Source organism: Saccopteryx bilineata, chromosome 2 (assembly GCF_036850765.1).
Source record: "Saccopteryx bilineata isolate mSacBil1 chromosome 2, mSacBil1_pri_phased_curated, whole genome shotgun sequence".
NCBI classification, from domain to species: Eukaryota; Metazoa; Chordata; class Mammalia; order Chiroptera; family Emballonuridae; genus Saccopteryx; species Saccopteryx bilineata.
The window spans coordinates 340,967,550-340,988,895 of NC_089491.1; the positions used below are offsets into that span (position 1 = coordinate 340,967,550).

Genomic DNA, 21,346 nt, shown 5'->3' on the forward strand with positions numbered 1-21,346 from the left:
ACCATCTCTGGAACTCCCAAGGTTACAGCAGCATCAACCAATATGAGCGTTCACATTCGCATGTGTGTGTCTGTGTCCAAATCTCCCCTTTTTATAAGGCCACCACTCATACTGGGATCCAATAAGGTCCCATTTACTGAAGTCCTGAGGTTGGGACTTCAGTGTATAATTTTGGGGGAAGGGGAGACACACAGTTCAACCCATAACAAGAGGAAGCAATAAAATCAGGTCTGAGCATGGGAGAACTCAACGGTTTCAAGGCAGGACAGAGATGAACAAGGAACCTGGGCACAATGCCAGTTGCAGCCACCACACAGATTCATGCATATCTCCAGCGGGGCACTTTCTAAAATAGATTTTTAAATTTATTGATTGGTAGATTGGTTTTAGAGAGATAGAAGAATGGAGGTGGCTGGGGGCAGACATTCATTGGTCGTTTCCCGTATATGCCCTGACTGGGGATCGAACTTGCAACCTTGCTGTTTCTGGATGATGCTCTAACTGACTGAGCTAACTGGCCAGGGCTCTAGCAAGGCACTTCTGTGCCCCAAGGACTTTCTATGATATGGCACTTGTGGATTGAAGAGGTAAGCATTCCGCTTACACCCCTTCAAACTGGACATTCCTTTAAACAAAAGACCTCCTTTGTCTTCATGTCCCTGGACCCAGGATTAGGACGATACTGTGCACAACACACCCAGCTGTACAAGATCAATTTACAGGAGATCAGCATAATTTAAAAAATGAAAGGGGGTACACGGAGAGCAAGCCAAATGCCTGTGAGGAATGTAATCCAAAAATAATAATCTAACTGCAAAAGTCACAACCTGATCGTCTAAAAGGAGCATCTAACTTTTCTGAAATGAATTCCAACCAGATCACCTTCATTCAAACAATTGATTTTACCATCCACTTACCTAGCAACTCTCCACCAGCGGCCAGGCACTAAGCTCACCATCCACAATCCTTCCTGATGTGCATTAACAGGGAAGGTGCTAGAAACAGAAAGAAAATGGTTTGAGGTTGCCAATAAAAGAGAGGGGAGTGTATACTCAACTTCCCACGCACACAGTTAGATGCAGTTCATCAACAGTAATGTGCAAGAGTTCATGTCATCAGCACTAAGGTCACTCTCATGCGGGAACCAGCATCCTCCCTTGCTATGGCCATCCCCACTCTCTCCTGGCCACGACCCTCTCCATTGATGGCTCTCATGCACGCTGGTGCCATTTGACACCATTCTGGCCCTCACTGTTGTTCTAGAGCTTTCTGTCCTCTAGATCACGCGCTGAGAAGAAGAGCCCCTCCATGGCTCTGACAGCTGCACTGTCCTGCAGTCTCCATCTCATCCTACCGTCACCCCAACACACGGCCACCAGGACCCCCCCCCACTGCGGAACCAACAGGGTCCCCCTTCTCCACCTCCACAGAACTTGGTCTTGTCTTCTCCCCCTTTCATTCCTGTTGCCACTGGCCACGTCCCAGACTGACAGACAAGAGACGGAGGAAGACAAAATTTCATCATGAAGAGAAGAGGATGGCTCAAAATTCATCATGGTTTCCCACTTGGGAGATCTGCCAGTTGAGTTGCCTTTTCTTTAATAATATTTACTCTAAACTCTATTAAGGAATATTCTAGCATGATTTCTATTTCTACTTTCTATATAGATTAAGAAAGACTTGATTGACTTGTTGGTCTTCTTTCTCCATTTCATAAAATATGTTGAGCACAGAGTCATAGAATTCTATCCTAGAAGAAAACTTCAAGATCATCTAATCCAATCCCTTTAGCCTCGAGATGCGAAACGACCCCAGGGAGGTGAAAGGATTGGTCTGCGGTCATACAGCCAAGTAGTGGCAGGGCTCTTGGCTCTCGGGGTCTTTTCATGGTTGTTCACAAGACTTAACATCCCCCTCTGTGGGGGTCCTGAGGACCTCAGATGAAAGTCTACCCCAAAGGATTGAAGGCAGCATCTCCCTGGATTTTCTGCCTTGTGCCCCCCTCCCAGAGACCCCCTGCCACATCTTTCTGGTAGCCTCATCATGTGACTTCCCCCAAGTTCACACAGAAAGTGATCATATGAAAACTGGAAGCCAGAACTCTTACTCAGGGTAGTTGTGTTGACCCCTAAGGGACTACAGGCAGCCTGGACAAGAAAGAGACAGTCAACAATCTCTGACTTGGCTGTCTGATTCTTTTTAGTTTCATGTGGACAAAACTGGAGAAAAAAAAATTGGTTGAGTGTTTACCACAAGCGTGAAGTTCATTTCCCCAAAACCTTAGCTTAAAATTACTCTTTGGAGAATACACATCTCTGTTTATTAAACAAAAAATAAATCTGACCACAAGCACTGTTGTGCCAACAGAAATATTTTGCACAGATGGTAAGACTGGACATTGAAGGGAGCCAGAAACTGCCAATCACAGAGTCAGGGAGCTGAAAGAGTTTCCCCTCCCATTGTTAATTAACTTCACCTTCAAATGCCCTGTTTGATGCTGGTAACTCACTAACTTCTCTCACAGTTAGAGCTACCCCATGGTGGAACTGGCTGCCTTAGGTCAGTAAGACATCTGTCACTGTAGTAGAAGACCAAGCAACAACCTTGAGAGGCAGGAGAGGTCAGAGGAGGCCATACTAAACCCTTTTACGTATTCTTTTCTGTTGTTAGCTTAAGGATTGGACCAGATGGCCTCTAGGTCACTTTCCAACACTATGTTTTCTTCTGTGTCTTACTTCTAGTCTTCTCTACATCTTCAGTATTCTTGGGAGTGTCTGTACCTTCTGTTATACACCTTGGGTACCCCAAGAGCAAAGGTTGTCAATGAGAAATTCTCTGCATGATCTACAACTTAAACTTAAGATTTTTTTTTAATGGAAAAGAAGATTCCGTGACATTGTAAATTTTCTCCAGGCAATCACAGATGCTGTACAATGTCAATCTATCTGTCAATCTATCTGACTGCATTGCTTTCCTGTGAAATAGTCTTTTTTTTTTTTTAATTTTTATTTATTTATTTTAGAGAGGAGAGAGAGAGAGACAGAGAGAGAGGAGAGAGAGATAGGGGGGAGGAGCTGGAAGCATCAACTCCCATATGTGCCTTGACCAGGCAAGCCCAGGGTTTCAAACCGGCGACCTCAGCATTTCCAGGTCGACGCTTTATCCACTACGCCACCACAGGTCAGGCTGAAATAGTCTTTTTAAAAAATGTATTAAATTGACTTTATTTTTTGTTTATAAGAGTAACACACATTCACTGTAGAGAATTGGAAAGATGTAAAAAAGTATAAAAAAGAAAAGGAAAATCCTCTCAGATTGTACACTAAGGATGAAAAGACTTCCTAGACCCAGTTTCTCACACCAACAGGAAATGCTTGCGTCCAGCAGGGTATCTGAGAATGCAGCTCAGTTCTAGCCCTTGTTATAAGGTATTTTTTCCCACCGAGGAAGAAGGAAGGGCATAGCCATGAAGTGTGGAATAGCTAAAGCTTTATTTAGTACAGGGCTTCCCAATGTTCTTTGGTCCGCGAGACGGGGGCCAGAGAAATCGCATGGGGGCGATCCGCATGGGGGTAATTTAAAGGGTCATTAGGGCCTGACCTGTGGTGGCGCAGTGGATAAAGCATCAACCTGGAAATGCTGAGGTTGCCGGTTCAAAACCCTGGGCTTGCCTGGTCAAGGCACATATGGGAGTTGATGCTTCCAGCTCCTCCCCCCCTTCTCTCTCTCTGTCTCTCCTCTCTCTCTGTCTCTCCCTCTCCTCTCTAAAATGAATAATAAAAAAAATAATAATAAATAATAAAAATAAAAATAAAGGGTCGTTAGGGTGGTTGAGTTGATATGACATGACAAAATTTCATTGGCTGACTGACAGTCACTCTTTTCCAAAGGATTCCTGGGAAGTTTCTTTTGGCGCGTATGGGTGTGGGCGGTTCCAGCCAAAGTTCCTGGGTCTGGTTCTTCATGTGACCTTCCCCCATTGCCAAACAACCTCACACTTGTCTTCCCAGAGACAGAATCAGATGCCACAGGCAAAGGGCTCAGTCCCACAAGACCGCCCTCCCACTTCAGATGCCAATCATAAGCCAGGTCATTACCTGTGCTTCTGACCAACCGGTTACAAAGCGGAGGTTCCAACAACCCCCTCCAACTGGGATGCCAATCACAAGTCAAAGTTGTGACCTCTACTTCTGACCAAGTGCTAGAAATCAGACGTTCCCACGACCTTAGTTTTGACTAATTTGCTAGAAAGACTCACAGACCTCAGGAAAACTTGTTCTCTCACTAGATCACCAATTTAATATAAAAGGAAATAACTCAGGACAAGCCAGATGGAAGAGATGTATAGGACCAGGTATGGGGAGGAGGTACACCGGTTCCATGCCTTCTCTAGGCCTGCCTCCTCCCTCACCAGCTTTATGTGCTCACCAACCCAGAAGCACCCCAAATGCCATCCTTCTGGGCATTTCAGGAGGCTTCACATAAAAGGGTTTTGCACAGGCATGATTGATTAAATTATTGGGCATTGGTGATTGATTCAACCTGCCACCCTAATTCTCTCCTCTCCTCTCCCCAGAGCTTAGGGGATGGGACTGAGAGATCTGTGGATGGTTTCCCTGGCAACCTGTCCCTATCTTTTGGTACAGTCCAAACATCACCTTATTAACATAATAAAGGATGCCTACGCCAGAAACTGGACAAAGACCAAATACTCAGCTCTTATTATAAAATCAACCTTAAAGAAGGTTCAATGCACCAGGAAAGTGTCATAATTCTGTATTTGAATAAGGCCTAATTACAGCCTCAAATATTGAATGCAAAAATAGATAAAACTACAAGGAAAAGAAGAAAAAAACCACAGGCATCCGTCTTTATTCAACAGAATAAGTGAACCAAATTAAAAAAAAAAACCAGGAAAAATATAGAAGAGCTGAACCACACAATTTGCACCCACCCTTGATCTTCTGTAGAATACTGAACCCTACAACTACTGCTCACAAAAATTAGGGGATCAGAGAATGGCAGATCCTCCAGTACTTTCAGCCTTTTGTGTAGTGCATTTTCACCAATGAAATAAAAGTTGATTTGCATCTCATTTGCATAAACAAACAACTTTCTTTGACTTGTCATTTGCTTTTCTGATGTTCTTGTTTAATAAAAAAAATCAAATGCTTCTTTTTTTATCGCTTCATATTCATTTTGAAATACCTCCTCATTTTTGTGAGCAGTATATATCACAACATTCTTTTCAAGCACCACCAAACATCTGGCCACAAAAATTGGCCATATGTTGGTTCTTAATGAATATCAAAAAATAGAAACCATCAAAATGTGTTTGCAAATTGCAATGCAATTAAGCTAGAAATCAATAACAAGAAGATAACTAGCAAACCTCCATATATTTGGAAATTAAGAAATATCCCTCTGAGAAGATGGGAAGGAATGAGATCTGGGGTCCAAGCAGGAGATGGCCTTGGCCACAAGGAAGTCCTATTTTTTTCTTTTTTTTTTTTTTTTTTACAGGGACAGAGAGAGAGTCAGAGAGAGGGATAGATAGGGACAGACAGGAACGGAGTGAGATGAGAAGCATCAATCATCAGTTTTTCGTTGCGACAACTTAGTTGTTCATTGATTGCTTTCTCATATGTGCCTTGACCATGGGCCTTCAGCAGACCGAGTAACCTCTTGCTTGAGCCAGCGACCTTGGGTCCAAGCTGGTGAGCTTTTTGCTCAAGCCAGATGAGCCCGCATTCAAGCTGGCAAACTCGTGTTCTCAAACCTGGGTCCTCGGCATCACAGTCCGACACTCTATCCACTGCGCCACCTCCCGGTCAGGCAGAAGTCCCATTCTTGTTGACCCACCTCAATCCAGGCAGTGGACCCAGCGCCCCCTTGTGTAATTGTGGATTAAATGGAAGCCAAATGAATCACTCTGGGAACTGTTCAGAAAGGGTTCCAAATGGTGGGCTCCAAGCCTGGTTTACTTTGTTAATTTTATCGACTCTACAGCCCAATCTCAAAGTTGGGCTCAGTGTAGCTCTCTATTGTTCTTACAAGGGTGTTCCTCATTCTCTCCAAATTATAGGCTGTGACCAAGTGGCAGTGAATGAGGTTGACCTGCTCTACCCACTAACGGCTGCTCAGGTGAAGATCTAGATGTTTTGGTCCCACGAGTCACTAGGGACCGACATTATTGTATGAAATAAAAGCTGCATCTAGGAAGAGCCATGGACACCATCTCTTCTCGAAAGTTAGGGAACAGCAGGCACAGCATGGTTAGGACAATGATTCTCCTTCACAGGAAATGCAAGTCCCACATCCAAGGCCAGTGGTCTCTTCCCAGAGAAAGAAAGGCAGCAGAAGGGCCTATGAGAATCACAAGGGAAGTTTCCTCAACATAAAATATCCCTTCCTGGCCCTGGCCAGTTGGCTCAGGGGTAGAGCGTCAGCCTGGTGTGCAGGAGTCCCGGGTTCAATTCCCAGCCAAGGCACATAGAAGTGCCCATCTGCTTCTCCACCCCTCCCCTTCTCCTTCCTCTCTGTCTCTCTCTTCCCCTCCCGCAGCCGAGGCTCCATTGAAGCAAAGATGGCCCGGGCGCTAAGGATGGCTCTGTGGCCTCTGCCTCAGGCACTGGAATGGCTCTGGATGCAACAGAGTGATGCCCCAGAGGGGCAGAGCATCGCCTCCTGGTGGGCATGCCGGATGGATCCTGGTCGGGCGCATGCAGGAGTCTGTCTGACTGCCTCTCCGTTTCCAGCTTCGGAAAAATTAAAAAAAAAAAAAATATATATATATATATATATCTTCCTTAGGCAGAGGCCATTCCAAGCCACAGATTGCTGGTTTTCAACCTATTAGCCCAGGAAACACTACCCCCTCCTCTTCTTTTTTAAAGGGGATCAGAGCAGGCAAAACAGATAAAACTGGAGGCAGTGAGGGCCCTGGAATCTCAGGCTGTTGGCCAACCCCAACAACCACCAGGGAGCCTGGCCACAGACATTTTAGCCTGGACTTTAAAAAGTAAGTGTAACCAAACACCTATTTCAACCATTTAAAAAAAAAAATCTTGAGAAAGTTCCTGCAGAGTGCCTGGCTTTGAGCAAGGCGACTTCCTGGTATACTTTCCAAAGCAAACCCGACATAAAATATATCAAGAGTTCTTGGGTGAGGTAACCAGTTACATGGAATGATTAACTATAGACCTGTGTTTGTTTTTGTTTTTTAAATAGCAGATAGTTATCGCCTGACCTGTGGTGGCGCAGTGGATAAAGCATCGACCTGGAAATGCTGAGGTCGCCGGTTCGAAACCCTGACTTGCCTGGTCAAGGCACATATGGGAGTTGATGCTTCCAGCTCCTCCCCCCTGTCTCTCTCTCCTCTCTGTCTCTTTCTCTCTCCTCTCTAAAATGAATAAATAAAAAGAAAAGAAATTTTAAATAGCAGATAGTTATCATGCAGCGCTTCCTTTGGGAATGCATGAGTTACCAGAGACCAGCCCAGTCCATCCAGCTTTAAGGTACCCTTTTGTCTGTTAAGAGAATGCATATCTTTTCAGCTGGGGTGGTGGCGCAGTGGATAGAGCATCAACCTGGGACACGGAGGGCCCAAGTTCAAAACCCCAAGGTTGTCAGCTTGAGCCCTGAGGTCACTGGCTTGAAGACCAAGGTCGCTGGCTTGAGCCAGGGGTCACTGACTCAGCCTGAGCCCCCCAGTCAAGGCACATACAACTAAGGTGCCACAACTACAAATTGATGCTTCTCACCTCTCTCCCTTCCAGTCTCTCTCTCACAAAAAAAGAGAGAAAATGCTTATCTTTTGATTGACTTGCAAATACTGATTCTAATATAGTCCCAAATCAAACAACAATGTATTAAAAAGGAAAAAAGAGACAGATTACTATCTTTTCCCTCTACATCCACGGCATCCAGAATTTTTTTCACTGGTGTGATTTGACAAGACAGTGTCAGCTTACCTGGGTGCATGCTATTCAAACTACCATCACAACAACCATAAGCAGGGTACTTTCAAATCCTCATGTCCCAGTCTCTTGTCACCACAAAGGGACATGGTCCTTTCACATCAAACATATGAAAATGCACCCAACTGCCTACACTACATTGTTTCTATTGAAATGAACTGTATAGCTTTGCCTTCTTTTGATTGCACAGTTTTGTTGTTGTTTTTTTCAATTCTCAAACACTTTTGAGACTTTTGAAAATCTCAGAAACCCCACTTGCTGCTGTTATCTCTAGAGTCTGTTCAATAAATCAGCCCCAGTCTATGAAACTTCCTGTGAGGTTTACTGGGAGCAAAATGTCAGGACCATGTTCACCCTATTAAGTAATGTCATCATGCGGGGACCCAAGGGGAGAGCTCCTCTTTGGCTCTGGTGTCAGGAACAGTGTGCTTCTCCTGTTGTTTTTGTCTTGTGAGCCCACGAATCACAGATGTGACCATGTTACCCTTTTCACGCTGGCTACCAGGAAGCTCAGAACACAAGCGTGCCGTTTTGTGCCCTAACCTGGCTCATGGATCTTCCCCCTATTTCCTATCCTAAATTTTCTTTGCCTCATGGTTTTCCATTTATTGTCAATTTATTTGATCTAGCTTTATGAACACCATGTGTCCTTCCTTAAACTCTTTCTGGATCAAGACAGGATAGAAATAAATCAACACATAAACAGCATTATTTTCCCTTAAAAGTGCTTTTCTCCCATATTTCCTACGTGGGACGGCCCTTCTATTAAAGTGGGAGTTAATACTTACTGAGTATTAACCATCTGCCAGCACTATGTGAACCATTTGACATAGATAACAACTCCTGAGACAGGTGCTTCTTTCTTGTTACTTTTCAGATAAAACAGCCCGACATTTAAATGTATACAGTCACACCTGACCTGTGGTGTGGTGGCGCAGTGGATAAAGGGTCCACCTGGAGTGAAAGGTCACTGGTTTGAGACCCTGGGCTTGCCTGGTTAAGGCACATACGGGAAGCTAGCTGATGCTTCCCATTCCCTGCCCCCATCTTCTCTCTCTCCTCTCTCTAAAATCAATAAATAAAATCTTAAATGTACACAGTCACTTGCAGGGCCACTTAGACAATCAGAAGCAAGGCAGGACTGGAATTCCGCCCCAGGCTGGCCTCTCAGCCACCGCCTCACCCCTGCTGGAAACCTGGCCTACATCCTGAAGGCCTTCCCCTGTTGATTTGGCCTTTTAAGTGCCTCCTGACTCTGTTCCCCTCTTCTCTGTCCTCATTCCAACATCTTATTCCAGGGCCATTGAATCTGCTGGGATTTTTGCAACAGCTTTTTTTTTTTTTTTTTTTTTTTTACAGGGACAGAGAGTCAGAGAGAGGGATAGACAAGGATAGACAGGAACAAAGAGAGATGAGAAGCATCAATCATTAGTTTTTCATTGCGTGTTGCGACACTTTAGTTGTTCATTGATTGCTTTCTCATATGTGCCTTGACCGTGGGCCTTCAGCAGACTGAGTGACCCCTTGCTCAAGCCAGCAACCTTGGGTCCAAGCTGGTAAACTTTGCTCAAACCAGATGAGCCCGCACTCAAGCTGGCGACCTCGGGGTCTTGAACCTGGGTCCTCCACATCCCAGTCCGACGGTCTATCCACTGCGCCACCGCCTGGTCAGGCGCAACAGCTTCTTGGAATATCTTTTTTCATCCAGGCCTGGCCCCGTGCCTCTAAAATACAAAGGTGTCCACAAGTTCCTGCTAGGCTGTCCCCATCATAAGACAGAGTCCAGTTTCCTTTTATGACCATGCAGAACCATTACACTCTGTCCTTGGTTTAACTAGGCACACCGTAACCAATCCCACACCCCTGGGACAGTCAGTTCTTCCTAAATAAGCATCACAAGTTCATGTCTCGGAGGCCTGCACATACTGTTTCCTTCTCCCTGGCATGGTAAACTACACATCTTTCGTATTTCAGGTCAAAATGCCATCTCCATTGGTGGGCTTCTCCGTTGTCTAGCTCCCTAACTGGAAGACACCCAGATTTGAGGCTCACCACGCTACATGTCAATTCTTTCTTCCCCTGCTCAGTCTCACTGCTGGGCTGTAAGGAAAGAAGGACTTATGTCTTAGGCACCTTTGAGTCTCAGCTGCCTGGGATGATGCTTTTCATACCCCCAGTGGGTATTCAGCAAATGTTTTAGGCTTCATGAAGGCAGAGCTCCAACCAAGTTACTCCCCAGATCAGTCTTCCCAGGGCCTCCCATCTGTCTCTGGATTGTTTCAAACTCCCCAGCCTGGTGCACCAGACACTTAGCCTCCTGGCTACCCATTCACCCCACACACACACACACACACACACACTTCTTCCTCAGCAGGTCACCCACACTCATCTGTGCTGCGGACAATGTGCGCTGAGCGTCCCTTACCTCTGGGCCTTCGCTCACCTGTCCCTCTGCCTACAACGCCCTGTTTTCCGCTTTACTTATCCAAATTCTACCCATCCTTCAAGATCCGATTCCAATGCCACCTTCTTCAGGGAGCACCCCATCTGCAATGAGGCCCCTCACTGCTGAGATCAAACGTCCTTTGTCCTCCCCAAGTCATTCCAGAAACAAGGCTCTGTGTTTGAACGTGTTTGTAATGAAGGTGATTTAGGGCAATAATTCCCCGGCTTGAATTCAGTGCACATAGTAAGCGCTCAATAAACAGTGGGCTAAAGGGAATAGGGAATCCAGCACCAGGCCTGCAAATGGAGGAGAAAGCACTCTCCTGCTCAAGGGACCAGCAGGGCACAAATTCCCCCCTCTGCCTCTTTTTTTTCTCAGTACCAGCAAGACCTGAGCTCAGGGGAAGAACTGCATAAACTGTCCCTCCCTCCCTTCCTGCTCCCAGCCTTCTGAGTTCAGCTTCCCTTGCAGGGAGGTAAGAGCAAGGTGTGACAGCCAAACTTCCTTTGCCCCACCCCCTGTCTTTTCCCCCAAACAGAAATTCACCTCGGACAGCGCATTGTTTTCAAGCTCCCAGGAACAGGACATGCACAGGCGCATGGCACCGGGCACTCAGCACACCTCCGCTGAGATGGTGCGGACAGAAGCCTTTCTCTACACCATGAAGTACCTCACCTCTGCGCCCCAGGCCGCCCTGGTCCTCAGCCTGGTCTTCGCCTCTCTCCACTCGGCTTGCTTGGCAGGTGGAACTGTGAGCTTTATTCTTGGCCGAACTGGGAAGGGGAAGGGACGGGGGAGAGGGGAGGGAGGGAGAGAGGGAGAGAGGGAGGGAGGAGGAAGAGGAGGAGGAGAAGGAGGAGGAAGAGGAGAAGGAGGAGCAGGAGGAGGAGGAAGATTCCTTGGCTAGGGTTGGTCCTGCACAAAAAGAAAATGATCCCATTCTCATCTGGAGGATTAGGCAGGGGGCTGTGGGGTGGGTGGGGGGTGTCTTAGGTTTACTCCTGTCCTTAGCAAGGACAGGAGCAGCCACTTCTGTTGACCTTTGGCTCGAAGAAAGAAAAAGCAATGTACAGAGTCTCTCAGGAGGGGACCAAGTCAGCCTGCACTGGCATCCTTCACGTGCCATTTCTCAGCAGCTCCTTCTCAGCGCCCCTGGCTGCTGGGCTTTGCAAGGCTACCTTTGCACCCCCTCCCCCCTCCCTTCCCTTATGGTCCTCTGACCCTCCTTTGACCTTGTGCTTTCTCTGCAACTTTCACAAACCTTACTGCATGAGAGTTGCCATACACTGTCTACCATTCTCCTGTCTCCCTGGGACATGGACACAGGAGAGGCTGAGTTATTGCCTCATGGAGGCTGGAGGGGCTGAGGCCCTCCCGTGTTGGGCTCTCCCAGGCTGGGTTCTGAACCTCCCTCCCACAGAGAGACTGCCCTTATACCCCCATGCTCCTGACTTCTGCCTCTGGCTTTGATCTTGCTTCTCAACGCCCCTGAGAACAGTCTGCCCCGCTCCCTGAAGGATGGAGTCTGTGACTATACGTGTCTGTCTGTCTCTCAAAATCCAATCATCACCCCTCCACCTCCACTCCTTTCAGCCTGTATCTGTCTCTCTCAATCCCACAATCTCTCCTGTGGAGGTTCAGAGAGCGTGGGTGTCAACGCCAGCTTGCACGACCTACTAGCTATGTGACCCTGGGCAAGTTCCTTACCCTTTCTGAGCTTCTGTCTCCCTCTTCCTAACACGGGATTAACCGTAGTGGTTATATGCAAGGCTGTTGTAAAGACGAAATGCGATGACTACAGGTAAATACCTTGGAACAAACTAGCTCATGGTAAACACTGAATGAATGTTAGCACATTCATTTGTCCAGTATAACTCCTCTCCCGATAAGAGTGATTTATGTCTGTGTCTTTCTGTTTACCCTGACAGCACCTCATTGAGGACAGGGCCTCAAAAACCTTGACAAATTTAACTGCACTGAACAGTGGAGTCTACCTAGCAGCCTTTTACTTTGGAAGTGACCCCAAGTGGGACAAGTCCCTGGCTGGCTCTGCTTATGAGGGTGATACTTACATTCTTAGCAACTTATAACTAAGCTAATCAGTTTGAATAACATAAAAGTGCTAAACAAATTCTGATCTATAGAAATGGCAATTTACCTCTGGCCAGGTAGCTCGGTTGTTTATAGATCCTAATACACCAGGGCTGTAGGTTCGATCCCCAGTTAGATCACACATAGGAATCAACCAATGAATGCATAGATGAGTGGAACCACAAAATCAGTGTTTCCTTCTTTCAAAAGAAAGAGAGAGAGAGAGAGAGAAAGGAAGAAAGAAAGGGCAATTTCATAGTAACATCCAGTTTACTAGGTTTTTTTCCACTTACTCTACACAAGAACCACTTCCATTCCAACGTAGACAGGAGGTGAAAATCAGGACCAAGGAAGTTATTGAGGTTATAAGGGACATTAAAATATTGAGAAATCAATTTTTCCAAAACAAATACAGACCCAGCACTAAGCCATTTAGCTGTAAATAATTTACTGTAATAATCAGATTGCACGAGGTAATGACTACACTTCAGGCAGGACACTGGAGCGGCTCGGTGGTGGGTGGCATAAAACTAGTCACAGCCACAATTTCATGCCTTTGGCTATTCAAGAAGTTTCCTCCTAACTTGTCCTGCTATGTGACACCACGCTCCTTGGAAGGACATGCTGACCTAGAGTTGGTGCAGCCTTTAGAGTTTCCAAGCCTTTTTAATTTTTTATTTTTTTGCATTCCTAAGAAGCAGGCTGAAGAGCAACATCGTTTCCAGAAAGTCTTCCCATTGATCTCTTGGTCCTGTCCTACCTAGATTGCTGACTTGAAGCCCAAGGTCGCTGTCTTGAGCCCAAGGTCGCTGTCTTGAGCCCAAGGTCGCTGTCTTGAGCCCAAGGTCGCTGTCTTGAGCAAGGGGTCACTCGCTCTGTTGCAGCCCCCTGGTCAAGGCACATATGAGAAAGCAATCAATGAACAACTAAGGAGCTGCAACAAAGAACTGATGCTTTTCATCTCTCTCCCTTCCTATCTGTTTGTCCATATCTGTCCCTCTCCCTGTCTCTGTCACAAAAAAAAAAAAAAAAAAAAAAAAAGAATTTCTGCTGAAGTTTTTTTTCATCCTCAGACTCCTTGCTTTCCAACTGAGGGACAATTCTAAGTGCTGCATACTCTAGCAACCATTAGACATGCTTGGACGGGTTTTTTTTTTTTCTTTCTTTTTTTTTTTTTTTTTAGATTTTTATTTATTCATTTTAGAGAGGAGAGAGAGAGAGAAAAGGATGAGGAGCAGGAAGCATCAACTCCCATATGTGCCTTGACCAGGCAAGCCCAGGGTTTCGAACCGGCAACCTCAGCATTCCAGGTCAACACTTTATCCACTGCGCCACCACAGGTCAGGCACTTGTACGGTTTTAGTTTTTGATAACCATCTTCCTGAGTAATACCATTATCCTTGTCAGAAGTCAAGAATCAAGGTCAGATTTCAATGTCTGTTATGGCCTGACCTGTGGTGGCGCAGTGGATAGAGCATCCACCCAGAACAGTGAGGTCGCTGGTTCAAAACCCAGGGCTTGCCTGGTCAAGACACATACTATAAGGCCAAGCTTTTCTCCCCCTTGCCCTATGGGAAGATGACCGGCTGCTGAATCCCTGCATATGTACAAAGTCACCAACAACAGTGTGCTCTAGGAAACTAGATAAGCCTTTCGAGGCAGACATCCTGTCCTAACTTCAAGCAAGGGACACAGCCGCCTGTGATGGACATCTATCTGCCTTATCTTCCTTCTGCAGCAGCAATGGCTGTCCCACCCTTGCCCCTCCCTATAAAAGTAGCCATATAGCCTGACCTATGGTGGTGCAGTGGATAAAGCGTCGACCTGGAATGCTGAGGTCACCGGTTCGAAACCCTGGGCTTGCCTGGTCAAGGCACATATGGGAGTTGATGCTTCCTGCTCCTCCCCCCCCACTTCTCTCTCTCTCTTTCTCTCTCTCTTTCACTCTCTCTCCTCTCTAAAAATTAAAAAAGAAAAAAAAAAAGATTTTTGCCTGACCTGTGGTGTTGCAGTGGATAAAGCATCGACCTGGAAATGCTGAGGTCGCCGGTTCGAAACCCTGGGCTTGCCTGGTCAAGGCACATATGGGAGTTGATGCTTCCAGCTCCTCTCCCCCTTCTCTCTCTCTCTGTCTCTCCTCTATCTCTCTCTCTCTGTCTCTCCCTCTCCTCTCTAAAAATGAATAAATTTAAAAAAAAAAGTAGCCATGTAAGCAGCACTAGCTGCTGATGCTTTTTTTAGTCTGAGCCTGTCTACACCCAGATGGAGCAATAAACTCTGTCTTCCCCATTTGACCTCGTGCGTGTTTCCTCTCGTGGACCTAACACATACGAGAAGCGACAAACAACTAAACTGAAGCAACTATGGGTTGATACTTCTGACTACCCCCCTCCACCTCTCCTCTCTCTATAAAATCAATCAATAAAAATGTTTTAAAAAAAGATAAGTCTAGATTTTTTAAATGATGGTCATTATATACTAGAAAAACCATTTCCTATGTACAGATTTATAATAGAAAGCAGCTAAAATAGAGTGTTCAGAAAGCTGTGTAGAGCAGATCCTTGTTAACTCAAGGACAACCTGAAATAAAGACAAAGCATCCCTAAATGAGAATGGACCGTGATAGGAAAAGGGGGTGTATTAGTTTGCTAGAGCTGCCATAACAAAATACCACACCCCGGGGGGCTTAAACAACAGAAGTCTATTTTCTCACAGTTCTGGGAGCCAGAAGTTCAAGATCAAGGTGTCGGCGGGGTTGGTTGGTCCTGAGGCCTCTTGCCTTCGCTTGCCGATGGCCGCCTCCCACTGCGTCCTCACATGGTTTTCCCTTTGCCTGTCTATCCCTCGGGTCTCTTCCTCTTATAAAGACACCAGTCACGTTGGATTGGGGCCCACACATATGACCCCATTTCATGTTATAATGGACCTCTTCAAAGATCTTATTTCCAAATACAGTCATTTCCTGGGGTGAGGACTTCAACATCTGAATTGGGGGAGGACAAAATTCACTCCATAATAGGGTTAGCTTTGCAGCATAAAGCCTAGAAAGGAACTTAAAATATAAATTTTCCCCATTAATTTGAGGAGAGAGGTGAGGGGAAGGAAGAAAGAAGCATCAACTCATTGTTCCACTTAGTTGTTCCATTTAATGGAGCACTCATTGGTTGCTTCTTGGATGTGCCGTGACTGAAGCTCGAACCCATGACCTCAGTGCACTGGGATGATGCTCTATCCACAGATCCACCTGGCCAGGGCTACACTGGAACTTCTATAATACTTCCACAATACTCCCTACTGATTTACAGAAAAAGATTTCAAACCCCAGGCCTGGGAATGGTTTTTCCTACTGCCTGAGACTATCTTCTGTCTTTTCTTCCAGAAGTAAGCAGTGGCAACAACTCAACCTTGACCAACCACCACCCGGGCCCTGAGACCCTGGAACAGTGCCACAGTAAGCTTCTGCCAACGCCCTAACCCCAGAGCTGGCCCTGGGTCTGGGAGGGAAACGTAAGCCTCCTAGCTTTCTGTTAACTGGCGTTGGGTGTTGGCCTGGCATCCTGTGTCCTGGTTGGTTTCTCCTTGGCCTCCAGAACTGTCTGCAGCATACATCTAAAGCGCGACCTTGGCCCTCATCTAGGCTCACAATCTTTGGTACAGATGTCGGTAATGACCCAGCCCCATGATAGCAGCCAAAGATGCCCTGAGTCAAAGGTTTGTAGAAGTTTGACAGAGGAAAGACCACAAAATTCAGCTAGTCCCATTTCTGCCCAAGGCAGGAGCCTCATTTTCATACCTTTTTCATATTACTCTTCTCCTCTATTTGAATACTTCCAGCCACAAGGAGGTCAGTACTTCATAAAGCAACCGCTATTGCAACATGTCTAATTAATAGAGAGTTTTGCTTTATTCTAAGCCTGGCTTCCTTTATTCGGTCCTCATTGAATGAGCAAATGGGTTCACTTAGGGGCACTTACAGAGGAGGATAATGGGCAAGAATGCATAAAGGTTCAGAACACAGCTTCAGAGTCCTGCAGACTTGGCTCTGAGTTCTAGTTCTGCCATCCTGTGACTGTGGGCAAGTCACAGCCTCAGATTCTTTGTGTAAAATGGGAATAATAACTGGACCTATCCCTTTGCAAGGAACGAGTGAGGTAACACATGTAGAGCATTTAGCACAGTACATGGTGTGCTTTGGCAAAGGTTACCCATTGTATCATCATTAGTGTTCCTGTCGTAACTGTGAGAAGGGGCGGGGCTGGTGTGATGCTCTCTCTTCCCCACCAGATGTGGACTTCTGCCCACTAGCAACCCGGTGTTGCCACATCGGAGTAGACGAGTATGGCTGGATCGCGGCTGCTGTCGGCTGGAGCCTCTGGTTTCTCACGCTCATCCTGCTCTGTGTGGATAAGCTGATGAAGTTAACTCCAGATGAGCCCAAGGACTTGCAAGCATGAGACGGGGAGTCACGGTCTAAAGAAGGTCAACCACCACCCCACTGTGGCTAACAGCAGGAACGGAGTAGCACTGATGTCATTTCTAGTAAACTCATTTCTACCTTTAAACTTCAGTAACTTTTTCCTTTTTTAGCGAGAGAGAGAGAGAGAGGGGGGGGGGGAGGGAGAAAGCTGAGAAGCATTAACTCGTAGTTGTGGCACTTTAGTTGTTCATTGACTGCTTTCTTATATGTGCCTTAATTGGGGGCTCCAGCTGAGCCAGTGACCCCTTGCTCAAGCCAATGACCTTGGGCTTCAAGCCAGTAACCTCTGGGCTCAGGCCAGTGACCGTGGGATCATGTCTAAGATCCCACACTCAAGCCTACAACCCTATGCTCAAGCTGGTGAGCCCGCGCTCAAGTCTGTGACATCGGGGTTTCTAACCTGGGACCTCAGCGTTCCAAGTCAACACTCTATCAAACATGCCATCACTGGTCGGGCAAACTTCACTTAACTCTTAAAAGAGAAGGAAAAAAGGTGTTCCGAATAAGGGAAAGCCAGTACTGCTCATTTCAAGAGGCACATGGGCCCTCTGAGCCCCGATCATCTCCTTTCTCAGCACAGTCTCTGTGAGAATTGCTTCTGGGTTTTTTTGTTTGTTTGTTTAATTTTTTTTTTTATTTATTCATTTTAGAGAGTGGGGGGAGAGAGAGAGAGAGAGAGAGAAGGGGGAGGAACAGGAAGCATCAACTCCCATATGTGCCTTGACCAGGCAAGCCAGGGTTTTGAACCGGCGACCTCAGTGTTTCCAAGTTGATGCTTTATCCACTGCGCCACCACAGGTCAGGCCCGCTTCTGTTTTAACTATCACTTTCTTCCGGGCTCCGAGGTTGGCCTTTCAGTCAACACATTTGAAATTAAACTCATAACCTTCGCACCGAGCACAGGTCATTGTCCTCTGTCCCTCATTTCAGTCACTGTCATTTCAAAATGTAAGAATCACCTTTGACACCTTCACTGTCCTCACCCCCGTGCCCACTGTTTCTCCAGCTCTGTTCTTTCCTCAACTAGACGTTCCAGGGCTATCCTGCCCCATCCTCACTACCAGCGGCCTGGTTCTGGCCTTCACTCCATTGTCCTCATGTTATCTCAGGGATACTTCCTTCTGTTCTCACTGCCTTCGAGATCTTTTCCCCCAACCCACCATTCCACGGGCAGCTGCCACACAGCCTGGCACTGAGCCCTTCACATGAGCCCATCCCAGCACAGGGATGAGGGCTCTGATTGGCTAGTTGTCTTCCACATCTCCACTAGTTTCCATCTCTGCCTCCCAACCCCACCTCCAGAACAAAGGCCATAGCTCGAAGTCCAGCTCAACTGCTTGCTCTGTTTGGAGCCTTCCTGATCTTCCCGGGGGACCTGAAGCTGGTGCTCTGAGCTGCCCTGCCAGAGGTTCAGCCATCATGAATGGACCTTCTCACAATCACAATAGTAGAAGTATCTATCTACTTCTGGGGCACAGTCAGCTCCTCGTGATGTCTATCCAGTGAATGAATGAATGAGTGAGTCCTTGCCCCAAGGAACTTATGACCACCGTTTTGCATTCGGAACCTCCGTTTTTCTACAAATGGTTAAAATAACCAAAAGTCCAAAGCAGCCAGTTGGTTTGATCCCTGTTCTTTCAGTGACTCACCTCACATGTGGATGTCACCTGTCATTCTGAAGTCTGCCTGTAGGTCTGGAGAAGGGGTGGGTTTATTAGAAGGAAGAAAGGACACAATGACTCTTTAGGAAACCATGTCTGCCCTTTGTTAGGAACTATGTATTTCGATCGGATGAAACTCTAAATGATCAAAACACACACACAAAAGCTAGTGTGAGGCTCTGAAACAGGGAGAAACATGTTGAGTAAAGGTGGTAACTTTTGCTCTTGCAGAAAATCAAAATCAATTTCCCTGACCGTGGGGACTTGAAGGGGTCTCCAGGCTCACTCTGAAGAGCCAGACTATTTTAGAACCTCAGCTGTTAAATCAATAAAATGGGACGAATTTACTGCGCCTAAGTGTTAAATAATCACGTGAACAAAAGTGGCTACACAATGCCTGATGTGTGCTGGGGCCATAGACATTAGTCTGTGTTCCACCTTTTTTTAGAGACTCAAGGAGTTTCCATAGTAAGTGATTAATTCCATAAAGATCAAGAAAGTCTGTGATGAGCAGACTTTGATTTCTTATCTGGAAATACCTTCTTTTTTTAATCTATTGATTTTAGAAAGAGAAAGGGAGAGAAGAAGAGAAGATGGGGGGAGAAAGAAAGAAAGAAAGAAAGAAAGAAAGAAAGAAAGAAAGAAAGAAAGAAAGAGAGAAAGAAGTGAGAGAGAGAGAGAAAGAAACATCAATTTGTTGTTCCACTTGTTTATGCACTCATTGGATGACAATTGCATGTGCCCTGACCAGGGACCAAACCCACAACCTTGGAGTATTGGGACAACACTCTAACCAACTGAGCTACCCAGCCATGGCCCTTTGCAAACATTTTTGAAATAAAACAGTAATGACACAGTGGGAAGAGCACTAGCTGCAAAGAAAAGAAAGAAGGGAAATTAAGATCTATTTCTGGCCATTGCAAACAGAAACAAGTCACTGCCTTGCTGAACATCAACCTTCTACGTGAAAAATGTGAGACTTGGACCAAATTGGGGGTTGCAAACTTGTAGAGCTATCTGAGGGGCTGCACGGAGGGGTGAGCATGAGGCCTGTCCCTGCAACCAGAACCCGGGGCTCTTGTCTCAGGTATGGGGCCCCTGGGGTAAGATTGAATTTGCTGCTTTGATAAACAGAGCACCAGCTGGTGTCTGAGATCCTCTCCAGTCTGGGGCAGTGCACAGATTCTTAAACTACAAAGCAGTGAATTACGTGTAAATGCTGCCCCTCTCGTATTAAAATTTTGGTATTCTGTGAATTGCTTTCCTTTCACCTGCCCAAGAAAAAGGCAGACCAAATACAAACAATCGCTCTTTTCTTTGAGACAGGAAAGAAAGATGGTTATATAACTGGATGGTTATGCTTCCCGGATGCTGCAGCTCAGATCTGTTCTCAGCATGGAATCTATTCTAGCAAAGCAAACACTTGTCAATAAGTTAAAAAGGAAAATCAAGTTATCAACTTACAGGGGTCTGAGAGCTTCCTGGTACAAAGCAGCAGGCCCTGCCTAATGGTAGATGTACTTTTCATGTAAAGATTTTTGCCTGTAGTAGCCAAGGCTGTTCTCAACACAGAGACTATAGGACGCAAAGCTCACACCATTCCAGTTATCTTGGTATCAAAATGTCCTACGCAGAAAGAGAATAGCAAACCTTAAGGCGTGGCATAGTTACGACTTTAAAAATCATCCTTTTGTGTGTGTGTGTGTGTGTGTGTGTGTGTGATACCTAAGGACAAATAAAATACAGAATTTTCCATTATGATAATAGGCCCTTGACCATCCTTTCTAAGAGCATTTACTGAAAAGTGCTCACAATTGTGAATCCTTCCTCTGTCCATTTGAGATCTATCTGCCCACTCAGCCACCCACCCATCCTTACAACCCAGGACCTGAAAGCCATTCCTTTAAACTGTCATCAGGAAAGAGCGGGCCTCTGCCTCCCAGTCTCTGTAGAGGCCAGAATCCTAACTCTGAGGATAGCCAGCCAGCCAGCAGCCACAGCTGGCCTGCTCAGCATTTACACTGACCGACTTGTAATTTCTCACTCCCTGACTCGACTGAGCCCCCATTCACGCCCCTCCTTCATTGTCCTTGAAAAACATCCAGTCTTCTCTATACAAATCAAAGCTGAGTTCAGCTCCCACCGGACCCTCCTACCATTGCAACAGTATATTACTGATTAAAATCTGTCCTTACCAATTTAGTGTCTAGTTCAGTTTTTCGTTGACCACTGAGCACTTCGGACTATTGTGTCTGCCTGCTTGTCTTTCTCACTGATCTCTCTGCAGGCAGGGACTGTGTCTTTAACCTCTGCTTCCTTCCACCAGTGCCCGGGCAGGCAGCAAAGCTCAGTAAATGTTTGATGAATTAGTGAATCGTTGGAGACCCAGGAACATGGCCTGTGCTTTAACCATGGTGAAGCAACAGAGCTCTGAAGACACAGGGGGAGGCTCCTGGGGAAACTTGGGGTTTCAGGGTCGGAAAAAATTTAAACTGTTGCTTCTATAAGTTTATAATTATACGTATTTGGTCCTGGTTGGTTGGCTCAGTGGTAGAGTGTCAGCCTGGCGTATGGATGTTCCAGGTTCAATTCCTAGTCAGGGCACACAGAAGAAACAACCACCTGCTTCTCCACCCCTCCCCCTCCCCTTTCTCTCTCTTTATGTTTCTCTTCCTCTCCCACAACTATGGCT

General features: G+C 46.2%; 2 protein-coding genes across 10 annotated transcripts in view; one reads left to right on the forward strand and one right to left on the reverse strand.

Moving 5' to 3' along the window:
* The window catches only part of ATP6V0A4 (ATPase H+ transporting V0 subunit a4), an 82,996-nt gene extending 62,015 nt beyond the window's left edge, over positions 1 to 20,981 (reverse strand). For 4 of the 9 annotated variants that reach the window (XM_066262406.1, XM_066262397.1, XM_066262399.1 and 1 more), the window contains exons 1-2: positions 10,972 to 11,158; positions 918 to 995 (exon numbers count right to left, since the gene is read on the reverse strand). The gene's annotated coding sequence lies outside the window, so the exon portion shown is untranslated. Of the gene's footprint in view, positions 1 to 917; positions 996 to 10,971; positions 11,341 to 20,118; positions 20,281 to 20,849 lie in introns of those variants that run through there. The other 5 variants (XM_066262400.1, XM_066262401.1, XM_066262403.1 and 2 more) reach the window with 3 other exon arrangements.
* TMEM213 (transmembrane protein 213) lies at positions 11,012 to 18,137 on the forward strand. Its single transcript, XM_066262411.1, has 3 exons — positions 11,012 to 11,168; positions 15,896 to 15,967; positions 16,801 to 18,137. Exons 1-3 carry the CDS (start codon positions 11,012 to 11,014, stop codon positions 16,968 to 16,970), a joined length of 399 nt encoding a protein of 132 aa, XP_066118508.1. The 3' UTR covers positions 16,971 to 18,137.
* Positions 20,982 to 21,346: the final 365 nt, after the last annotated feature.